Source organism: Camelina sativa, chromosome 18 (genome assembly GCF_000633955.1).
Source record: "Camelina sativa cultivar DH55 chromosome 18, Cs, whole genome shotgun sequence".
NCBI classification, from domain to species: Eukaryota; Viridiplantae; Streptophyta; class Magnoliopsida; order Brassicales; family Brassicaceae; genus Camelina; species Camelina sativa.
Window position 1 is genome coordinate 15,987,145 of NC_025702.1, and position 9,691 is coordinate 15,996,835.

At 39.3% G+C, this 9,691-nt stretch overlaps 4 protein-coding genes and 1 pseudogene across 4 annotated transcripts; 3 read left to right on the forward strand and 2 right to left on the reverse strand.

Annotated features, from left to right (window-relative positions):
* On the reverse strand, positions 19-1,084 carry LOC104761921 (bifunctional bis(5'-adenosyl)-triphosphatase/adenylylsulfatase FHIT). Its single transcript, XM_010485092.2, has 5 exons — positions 984-1,084; positions 785-899; positions 548-693; positions 347-445; positions 19-272 (listed from the first exon to the last, which is right to left on the reverse strand). Exons 1-5 carry the CDS (start codon positions 1,041-1,043, stop codon positions 153-155), a joined length of 540 nt encoding a protein of 179 aa, XP_010483394.1. The 5' UTR covers positions 1,044-1,084; the 3' UTR covers positions 19-152.
* On the forward strand, positions 1,175-2,233 carry LOC104761922. Its single transcript, XM_010485093.2, has 3 exons — positions 1,175-1,486; positions 1,565-1,797; positions 1,890-2,233. The coding sequence occupies exons 1-3, from the start codon at positions 1,283-1,285 to the stop codon at positions 2,080-2,082; spliced, it is 630 nt and encodes a 209-aa protein (XP_010483395.1). The 5' UTR covers positions 1,175-1,282; the 3' UTR covers positions 2,083-2,233.
* LOC104761923 (NAD(P)H-quinone oxidoreductase subunit N, chloroplastic) lies at positions 2,626-3,662 on the reverse strand. Its single transcript, XM_010485095.2, has 4 exons — positions 3,252-3,662; positions 3,051-3,167; positions 2,884-2,969; positions 2,626-2,805 (listed from the first exon to the last, which is right to left on the reverse strand). Exons 1-4 carry the CDS (start codon positions 3,618-3,620, stop codon positions 2,748-2,750), a joined length of 630 nt encoding a protein of 209 aa, XP_010483397.1. The 5' UTR covers positions 3,621-3,662; the 3' UTR covers positions 2,626-2,747.
* LOC104761924 (ABC transporter B family member 25, mitochondrial) lies at positions 3,830-9,032 on the forward strand. Its single transcript, XM_010485096.1, has 18 exons — positions 3,830-4,546; positions 4,635-4,696; positions 4,787-4,830; positions 4,934-5,036; positions 5,209-5,316; positions 5,502-5,585; positions 5,653-5,713; positions 5,952-6,097; positions 6,202-6,318; positions 6,487-6,572; positions 7,094-7,182; positions 7,278-7,333; positions 7,415-7,495; positions 7,726-7,791; positions 7,872-7,964; positions 8,311-8,375; positions 8,491-8,626; positions 8,729-9,032. Exons 1-18 carry the CDS (start codon positions 3,904-3,906, stop codon positions 8,867-8,869), a joined length of 2,181 nt encoding a protein of 726 aa, XP_010483398.1. The 5' UTR covers positions 3,830-3,903; the 3' UTR covers positions 8,870-9,032.
* The window catches only part of LOC104761925, a 2,152-nt pseudogene continuing 1,500 nt past the window's right edge, over positions 9,040-9,691 (forward strand).

A 9,691-nucleotide genomic window follows, 5' to 3' on the forward strand; every position in this document is an offset into this window, starting at 1 on the left:
GCCCTAAAGATTGGGTCGCATTAGAAAGCGAGGAGATTTTAAGATTGAATCCAAGTCTCTGACACCAAACATCAAACTGGGAGTCGCTTTATTACAATGGTCTTATTAATGCTACTGGATAGCTTGGCTTGATACTGATAAATGATAACTAGCTAGCAATCAAAAAGAGATCTGTATTGGGAAGCCTCGTCAGCCATCTCCTGAATGCTCCTATCAACCCGTTCTTTGTCTAGATCAAGCTTCTGCTTCAGTTCCTTCTCCTTTTCATCAAGCTACAACAAGATACCACAATAAGATTTGTATAAAACAAAAGATGGGAATGTGATCAAAATGCAGCAAAACTTACAGCATCATAGACTTCATCATTCTTCTCAAAGTCACCACCTTTACGAGGCATGATGTGAATGTGTACATGGGGAACAGTCTGTCCCGCCTGAGGGCCATCCTGAAGGTTTTAGAGCAATTATTTCAATTCCAATCCTTTCAAATTCAGGACACACACAAATAACTGAATTTGGAGAGAAAGAAAGTGATGTTGTAAAGTTACTTGGATTGCTAATGTGAGAGAAGATGCATTGTGGAAGGTCTCAAGCTTAGAGCCAACCTTCTGAGCAGTAAGCCACAGATCACTAGTCTCATCAGCTGTGAGATCAGTAAAGCGCGGCACAAGGCGTCTCGGGCAGACAAGAACATGTGCTCGTGCAGTTAAAGTCAAACAAAGGAACTCAATTTACACATCAAAACCAAATTGTTCTAGACAGCGAAAAAAAAAAAAAAANGATATGACCCGGAAGAAGCGGACGGAGATTAACCATGGCGTAAGAGAGAGGTGTTGCGTAGAACACTTCACGCGGATCGATTTTGTAAGGTCCAAATACGTACGACGAACAAGTTGACATCTGCATCAATCAAAACACTCTAAAACAACAAATCCTCCTAAATTGTAAAGTAGAGCTAAAATGGTGAATCGTGTAAGAACTTGCCTTTCTCCGACAACGAATACTGGACAAGATCGTCTTCCCGGTAACTTGCAGCTTCAGCATCTCAGCTCCGCCTCCGTCGCCATTAAAGTCACAGTTAAACAGCTTTCCTTTTTCTTTCTTATGGGCTTGATATTGGGCCTTTACTGACCACTGTTGAAATCATAAAGCCCAAAGAAGTTATTAAATCAATTAAAAATTGAGTTGAGAAGAGAGAGAGTGATGATAATAATGGATTACGCCCGGCAAAAAAGATAAGATTTTTACAGATTCTGCTTCGATCAGAAGAACTCAATCCAGCAATGTGGAGCGTCACCGGAGCATTGACTGTGGCGGTGCCACCTACCGCCTCAGCCTGTTGTCCGAAACCCTTTCTCGTCTCCTCTTCCTTTCCCAAGCAGACGAAGAAACTACATCTCTCTCCGCTGTCTCTGACTCTACCTTCACATTTCTCATCCTCTTTCATAACCGCTGCTACTTCAGCTGAACAACAGTCTCATAAAAAGGTTCCTCTTTTCTCTATCTTCTCCTCTCTACTAATCAAACCGAAACCAAACAGCTTACGTTTTTCTGGATGATTGCAGGGAGAGAGCACCAAGTACCACTTTTTGGTTGCAAATGCCAAATTCATGCTTGATGAAGAGGAACACTTCCAGGAACAGTTGTTTGAACGTCTTCGTTACTACGGTGAGCGTGACCTAGAGCAAGACTTTTGGCTTGTGATTGAGCCTAAGTTCCTTGACAATTACCCCAAAATTACTCAAAGGCTTCGTCGTCCTGCTGTTGCTCTTGTTTCCACCAATGGCCCCTGGATCACGTTAGAACCCTTATCCCTAACTCTCTTTTTTTTAACAAAACTATGTTCCGCTTTCACACACGCATTGTTGTTTTTGTTTTATGTTATGGCAGGTTTATGAAGTTAAGGTTGGATCGTGTTTTGTATGATTCCTTTGAAGCTACCTCTATTGATGAAGCTTTGGCCTCCAATCCTGCCACTCTTGAGTTCGATAAGCCTAAAAATTGGGTGGCGCCATACCCCAAGTATGAACCTGGATGGTGGGATACCTTCTTGCCTAAAGTTACCCAAGAATCTGTAGTATAGAACTTTGCCATCTGTCTTGTTTTGCAGTCTCCGGTCCAGCTTTGTCTTAGTGCTTTAAAGTTTTGTACTACTGAGCTTATTATCAAGTCTATATCTTTCGTAATGTAGTTTCTACATTAAAGTTTCCTGCTTGACATTTCACATGAAGCTCCATCAAACTCTTAAGGGTGACATATATGTAGATTTCTCACTGAGTATAATTGCAAGAATCTAACTATAAGCTCTAGGTTGGTATTTAGTTGTCTCGGAACAGGTAGGTCATATGCCTACTCGCTGAAGAACTTTTCATAAGATCTGAAACTTTCGGGTGATTTTTGCGGACGCAGAACATGTTGTAAGTTGTAACTAGTTGTGTCTACTAGACTGTCTAGTGACTGGAATTGTTTAAAGTTGCACGTGTTTCTGTCTAGTCAGTTTAGTGTGTTCTGAGTTCAAAACATCTGGGATTGCTCTGTATCTAAGCGTGTTCCATCAATCTTACTGAGTATAAGTACTTTCATTTGTGACAAAGCAGAGTCAGAATTTATCAGTAACTACTCCATGGGAATAAAAGGATCTATATAATACAAAGTAACAAGCATAATTTTCAAATTTAAAATATGATGAGTTTGCTACACTTGCAGGATATGTATTCATGAAAAAACTATACACGGTAAGCCATTAAGTTATTCTTGTGCAGCTAGATTTGCAATTTCTGCTAGAGGCTTCCACACGAACTTTCTCCTGCAGGGGGATAGGTAATGGTCATGCAAAGTGCAAACATAGATAATGTGATCATATAGAAAGGTATGATATGCTCACCAGTTGCCACATTCAGCAATAACTCTGACATTAGGACGGAGAGAGGGAAGCAAAGCAAGAAATTGGAGTTCAGACTTGGAGAGAACCTGAGTTGTTGATAAGATATAAATGGAAATATGAGATGCAGCAATGTGGGAGACAATATATCAAATGAGAAAAACTCAAACCTTTGCTTCGAGGACCCATAAGACAAGACCCTTGGCACCAGGGGGAAGAGCAGAGAGCCTATAATCAACTTCTGGTGGATAATACCACCTTGCTATAGGTTGTTTCCCAAGGTGAGCCTAGAAGAAGAGAAGAGAAATGGTTCACACACAAATTTTGATTGAAACAAGATTAATGGATAAGATCTATGTAACGAGACATACAGGGCAAACAGGGTAGTTCTTGAGGAGGGTAGTCTCAGGGTCACCAAGGCCTCGAGCAGAGATATCAAGAAAATAGTAACCTTGCATTTTGAGACGGTTAAGATAGCGACCTTCGTAGCCACCCTCATGAGGAGCGTAAATGGCGATTGCCTTGTGCTCTTCCACATCTTGAAGCCAACGCCCAATGTCTGGCTTCACCAGGTCACCTCCGATGTAGTCAGCTATGCTGCTACATCTCACTCCATTGCTTCTTCTTCTATTACTCCTAGTATTCACAAAAGAAGGACCAACTGTTTTGATCTTCTTCACCTGCGAGGCTTCAAAGCACGGTGGTGCCACACGTTGTATACATACTGCACGGCTTCCCATTTCTTTACTAACAATGACGTCTTGTGGAAGTAGCTCATAATAACCATTGCTTAACGACGACGACGATGATGAAAGAATGGTTGAGAAACGACGACTCTCAACAAGGGGATAGACACAACTGGGCTTCAAAGTTAATGGGCTTTTCTATTTATATTAGGCCCAATTAAACACCGTCGAACGTCGTGTTATGTTTCGGTAGCTCGGGAGTAAGATTAGGGAGAGTCATCATCGCCGGAGCAAAAAAAAAAAAAAGACAGTCTGTGAAACTTTCGGACAAGAAGGGATGTCGAGAGGATCTCGGCTCGTTAGGGCTCCAGGGCTCTTGCTCTGTCGTTCTTATCTTCACCCTCAACCAAAAATCCCATCTTTTTCATACCGTCTTCGCTCTGGTCATCTTCTTCATAATGGTTTCTCTAGTTTCATCAGACGTAACTCAATCCGAACAACTCCAACTATCAATGCCTTCCTCACCGATCCCTCACCATCACCATCCTCATCCCAAATTCGTTTCGTTCAACGGAGTTCAATGCTTAACAGCCGTCTCTTGTCGACTTCTACTCCCAATCCCGACCAAGCCGACACCAAGTCTAAGGAAATCAAACCGGCTAAACCGGACTCAGAGTCGGCTATGGCTGACATGAAGATTCTCCGTACGCTTGCTGGGTATTTGTGGATGAGAGACAACCCAGAATTCCGCTTTAGGGTCGTCGCTGCTTTGGGTTTTCTCGTTGGTGCTAAGGTCTTGAATGTTCAGGTCCCTTTCCTCTTCAAATTGGCTGTTGATTGGCTTGGTTCAGCTACTGGAACTGGCGCTTCTCTTACAACATTCGCCGCTGCAAACCCTTCTCTTGTTACTGCTTTTGGTACTCCTGCTGCTGTTCTCATTGGATACGGAATTGCTCGGACGGGTTCTTCTGCTTTTAATGGTAACTCTCAATTGCTTTTTTATTTATAAAAACAGAGATGAAAAGAATGTACTTTTCAGTCTTGGTCGTACTACTTTTATCTTCGCAGAACTTCGTACTGCTGTGTTTTCAAAGGTAGCTCTCCGCACAATTCGATCAGTTTCTAGAAAGGTATGTTGCTGCTCTAACCATCTTATGGGTAGATATTTTATGGTGTACTCTCCAATATGTATCAATCATCTTCACATGTTGCTTTTGTAGGTGTTCTCACATTTACATGATCTTGACCTGCGTTACCACCTTAGGTATCCATCGCCTCTCTCTTACTCTTGTCAGTAATTTTCACTCACTCCATCTATTCTTAGTTTCATCTAAACATAATGTTCTTACTTGGTTGATTATGTCCAGTCGAGAAACAGGTGGTTTGAACAGAATCATTGATCGTGGTAGCCGTGCAATAAACTTTATCCTCTCAGCTATGGTTTTCAACGTTGTCCCTACCATTTTGGAGGTAAATCTTGTCCGACCGCTTGTTGTTTTATCATGTTCATGTAGTTTTCTCATTTTGGCTAAATTGATAATTGCTCGTCAATCTTTGAGTTTCATTACTGTTTCTTTCCAGTTTGGGTTTAATAATCCTTCGTCTCTGAAAACACTCGACGTAATTAATATGTATCTTCCAGATATCTATGGTATCAGGTATACTAGCATACAAGTTCGGAGCTGCTTTTGCCTGGATTACTTCTCTTTCTGTTGGATCATATATCATATTCACGTTAGCTGTGACACAGGTACTGTCTATTCTTTGGTATACTCTTTTCAATGCCAACTATGATGCAATACTTACGTTTTCATCATGATAGTCCAGCACCGACTGTTATAACTTACAGTATTCTTGAACTCACTACGAAGCTTCTCTTATCTTAATTGTATCAACTCTTTGCATGCTTTGTTGACGTTTTGTTATTTTATTCAGTGGCGAACCAAGTTTAGAAAGGCTATGAACAAAGCTGATAATGATGCTAGCACAAGGGCCATTGATTCTCTGATAAATTATGAGGTAAAATTTCATTTCTTTTCTTTTTGCTTGAAATTGCAGTTTTGACAGAAATTCTGTTTTATTTCAGACTGTTAAATATTTTAACAATGAAGGTTATGAGGCTGAAAAGTATGACCAGTTCCTGAAAAGTAAGTAACTCTACCAGTTGTTAGCATGGAAAACAAAATTATCTAAATATCTTACATTTAGCAAAAATACTAGCAACAAGAAACAAATTCAGATGAGAAGATGCGCTGATGACTGTTTTATTATTTTATTTAGACGTTCTCTAGCTAGGAAGGATGCAGATATATTGTGCATCATTATATATAATTGCTTACTCCATTTACCTTGATTTATCGTCTAATGGTTTACTGCTTATACCAGAATATGAAGATGCTGCATTACAAACTCAAAGAAGTCTTGCTTTTCTAAACTTTGGACAAAGTATCATATTTAGTACAGCTCTGTCAACAGCAATGGTGTTGTGCTCTCAGGGTATCATGAATGGCCAGATGACTGTCGGTGACTTGGTCAGTGCATCCTTTGTTTTTTACTCTTTGTTGGTATTTTATGTTTCTCTGCACTTTTCTTGCAAGCTGTTTCTGATATGCTTTTGTATGTTTGGGTGATGCAGGTTATGGTGAATGGACTTCTCTTTCAGTTGTCTCTTCCTCTTAACTTTTTGGGTAGTGTTTACCGTGAAACCATTCAGAGTCTTGTGGACATGAAATCAATGTTCCAGTTGCTAGAGGTATATAAGGATGTTATATTTGTTACTTAAACTCTACTTTTGGTTAAGCTCTTAAACACCTTTTTTTATGCTAATGCTTCAATCTAGGAGTGATATTTAAATGAATGCTTTTTAGTATGGATTCCTGGGATGTAATATTTGATTATTTGGTATTTCTTACTGCTTCAGGAGAAATCTGACATCACAAATATACATGACGCAAAGCCTCTTGTTCTGAAAGGTGGAAGCATTGAGTTTGAAAATGTACACTTCAGGTAGGTGTTGATTTTAGTGGAACACTACTATTATACTACTTGTAAATGCCATTCTATATTCAGCCCTGAAAGTTTGTTAAGATTAATATGAGTACTAGAAACTCAAAATTATTTGTGATGATAGGTGTGAAGTCTTTATTAATATAAGTACTTCCTTATGAACCAATCCTGACAACCAGTAACAACCTAATATACTACTAGCTCTATTTATCCTGTGTGCCCAGGATTGACCGACTCTAGAAAGTTAGCTTTTCCTCAGCTGTCATCTATAGGCAGCAATCATATATAATAGAGTATGCTAGATTGCTAGTTACCAAACAGTCAGACACACATGACCAATAACGCGAACTGATACAGGAACAACTTACACAAATAAGACTTGTACAGCTTATCAAAGTGGCAAATTATAGGATATATTGCATGATTTGGATATCAACATTATGTTGTGGTTGAAGACAATAGGAATTAATAAACTTATGTCTATTGCCACATCATCATTCTTTTTTTTTCTACAATTACAGTTACCTTCCAGAGAGGAAAATTTTAGATGGAATTTCCTTCGTCGTACCGGCAGGAAAAAGTGTGGCAATTGTTGGTACTAGCGGGAGCGGTAATTACTAAATCTTATCTGTTTAAACAAGCATCTAAGTTAACGTTTATTAATCTGTTATACTGTTGTAAATCTTATGCTTTGTTCAATGATAGGCAAGTCAACAATTCTTAGAATGTTATTCAGATTCTTCGACACAGATTCCGGAAATGTAAGCATTTGTTTTTGCAACAAAAGTAATTCACTGAAGAAAAGCTTGTCTAGATAACATCACTTTCATATTGGTTAACAGGTAAGGATTGACGGGCAAGATATAAAGGAAGTAAGACTAGATAGCCTCCGAAGCTCCATAGGAGTTGTGCCGCAAGACACTGTAAGTTGGCATTTAGTATATCTTCTCTATCTTTCTGTACTTCTCATTGTAAGCTTTTATTTATATACAACACTATGACCTGCATTCATTGCTTTCTCCCCTTTCTTCTCATTGGAACCTTTCTGTTCATACAAGACATTAGATTGTATTTCCACGTTTCTTCTGTATTATCATTATTGTTCTTTCTATATATGTAGAACACTTCAAGTTTAACCTCTATTGCACTGCAGGTTCTCTTTAATGATACAATATTTCACAACATACATTATGGACGTCTTTCAGCTACAGAAGAAGAGGTACTGGCTAAATTATTATATTTGGTGCAGGCGTCATGTTTAATATCAATGATCCTGATCTATCACGTATTTCATTCCAGGTGTATGAGGCTGCTCGTCGTGCCGCAATTCATGAAACGATCAGTAATTTCCCTGATAAATATTCAACGATAGTTGGGGAAAGGGGGCTCAAGGTCAGTGTTTTGATGTTATATTTGGAATGTTTTCGGTAGATCAGTATGTCTTATGATTCCAGTGGCAAGTCGAAGTTTGCATGATAGAGTCATAGAGTTATGACGAGTTATTCCCCCGTCATAATTTTTTCAATGGTTTATCATTGAAGTATAACATGCTATAAGACTTGCAAGTCGAAGTTCAATATGATTCGATAAACTAGTTTCGCAGAACTGTAACAAGCATGAGAAAGAAAATACTAGCTGATAGAGGTTTTCCATATAATTGTGAAGAGTTTGAGTAGAGTCATATGTTTATGGGGTTTTACTGGTCGTGATGATAACCATGGATTGATGTTGTGGGCAGTTGAGTGGTGGAGAGAAACAAAGAGTGGCACTTGCTCGGGCATTCCTGAAATCTCCTGCGATTCTGTAAGTAATCATCCACTTTGTGTATGTGATTAAGTAGGAGTTTAGTCTTTAAACTCTTTACATATATTACAAATTTGATATGAGGTTTGAGATGGTCGGTGTTAAAATGGCACAGGCTGTGTGATGAGGCAACGAGTGCGCTGGACAGCACCACAGAGGCAGAGATACTGAACGCACTCAAGGCACTGGCGACAAACAGGACATCCATCTTCATTGCCCACAGGCTGACAACAGCAATGCAGTGTGACGAGGTTTGTAGTATATATATAGAGTCCTCAGCTTATCTCATAAGACAAAGAAACAATGTATGTTTATGTTGTTTGCATTACTGAAACTTGTTGGTATATGAGCAGATCGTAGTATTGGAAAACGGGAAGGTGGTGGAACAAGGCCCCCACGATGTGCTGCTAGGAAAGGCAGGAAGATACGCTCAGCTATGGACACAACAAAACAGCAGTGTGGATATGCTTGATGCAGCTATCAAATTGGAGTAGAATCATTATCCCAGAGAAGAGCAAATGTGTAAAATTGATATTTATCTCATCGATTTTTGTATGGTCATATAGTAGATAGTTTCCCAAAGAATCGAACACAGAACAAAGGGATTATTATTAAATAATTATGGTGAATGATTAATTAACACAAGTTTTTATGGAATTAATTAAAGTAAACAAATAATTCCCTAATTCAATAATTTCGAATTTCAAAACGAAGCGCCATTTTAGTTCTCCTTCTTGGAACTTGGAAAAATAAAACCTGCAGTCGACGACACCACCACCATGGCCTATGAGGAAGCTCGCAAGCTCCGCCTTCAAGAGAATCACAAGAGATTTCAGGTTTCTCCTTCATCGTTACCTCGTTTGATCTTCTCTGATTCGTGTTTTTGACTTTGTTTTTGACAATCGAATCACAGGAGTTAGGAATTTCCCAGATTTCTAAGGCACTACTAACTCAGATTCCCAAGAAGACGCTTCAGGTCTCGTTTTTTGTTTTTGTTTTTCTCCATTTCTTCTTCCTTCCCATTTGTCCAATTTCACAGCTTTTGCCTCACATGTCGCTTTACTCAGCAGCGTAATCCTAGACCCATCGAGAAAGCCCTCATTGCTACTGCTGAACCAAGACGCTCTTCTCGTGTTCCCACTCTGATTACTTCTTACCGAGATGATGTAACTTCCCCAGCTTTCTCTGTGATTTTGTTTGTAGTCGATTTTTAAAAAAAGCAATGACCTTTAATTCCATCTCTCTTTTTAGGTTGATGTAGACACTGGTCCTACTTTGAATCTGAGGAGATCGCGGCGTAACTCGTCATGGGCTAA

What these genes read in the sequence shown, in the direction of transcription:
- LOC104761924 (XM_010485096.1), top strand. Translation starts at nt 3,904, where the DNA reads ATGTCGAGAGGATCTCGGCTCGTTAGGGCTCCAGGGCTCTTGCTCTGT. An exon ending in TTCGATCAGTTTCTAGAAAG is followed by an intron (nt 4,697 to 4,786) that starts GTATGTTGCTGC and finishes TTGCTTTTGTAG; the next exon opens with GTGTTCTCACATTTACATGA. An exon ending in TGTTGGTACTAGCGGGAGCG is followed by an intron (nt 7,183 to 7,277) that starts GTAATTACTAAA and finishes GTTCAATGATAG; the next exon opens with GCAAGTCAACAATTCTTAGA.
- LOC104761923 (XM_010485095.2), bottom strand. Translation starts at nt 3,620, where the DNA reads ATGGGAAGCCGTGCAGTATGTATACAACGTGTGGCACCACCGTGCTTT. An exon ending in AGAACTACCCTGTTTGCCCT is followed by an intron (nt 3,168 to 3,251) that starts GTATGTCTCGTT and finishes CTCTTCTTCTAG; the next exon opens with GCTCACCTTGGGAAACAACC. An exon ending in ATTGCTGAATGTGGCAACTG is followed by an intron (nt 2,806 to 2,883) that starts GTGAGCATATCA and finishes ATCCCCCTGCAG; the next exon opens with GAGAAAGTTCGTGTGGAAGC.
- LOC104761921 (XM_010485092.2), bottom strand. Translation starts at nt 1,043, where the DNA reads ATGCTGAAGCTGCAAGTTACCGGGAAGACGATCTTGTCCAGTATTCGT. An exon ending in CTCTCACATTAGCAATCCAA is followed by an intron (nt 446 to 547) that starts GTAACTTTACAA and finishes TAAAACCTTCAG; the next exon opens with GATGGCCCTCAGGCGGGACA. An exon ending in ATGATGAAGTCTATGATGCT is followed by an intron (nt 273 to 346) that starts GTAAGTTTTGCT and finishes ATCTTGTTGTAG; the next exon opens with CTTGATGAAAAGGAGAAGGA.
- LOC104761922 (XM_010485093.2), top strand. Translation starts at nt 1,283, where the DNA reads ATGTGGAGCGTCACCGGAGCATTGACTGTGGCGGTGCCACCTACCGCC. An exon ending in AACAACAGTCTCATAAAAAG is followed by an intron (nt 1,487 to 1,564) that starts GTTCCTCTTTTC and finishes GGATGATTGCAG; the next exon opens with GGAGAGAGCACCAAGTACCA. An exon ending in ACCAATGGCCCCTGGATCAC is followed by an intron (nt 1,798 to 1,889) that starts GTTAGAACCCTT and finishes ATGTTATGGCAG; the next exon opens with GTTTATGAAGTTAAGGTTGG.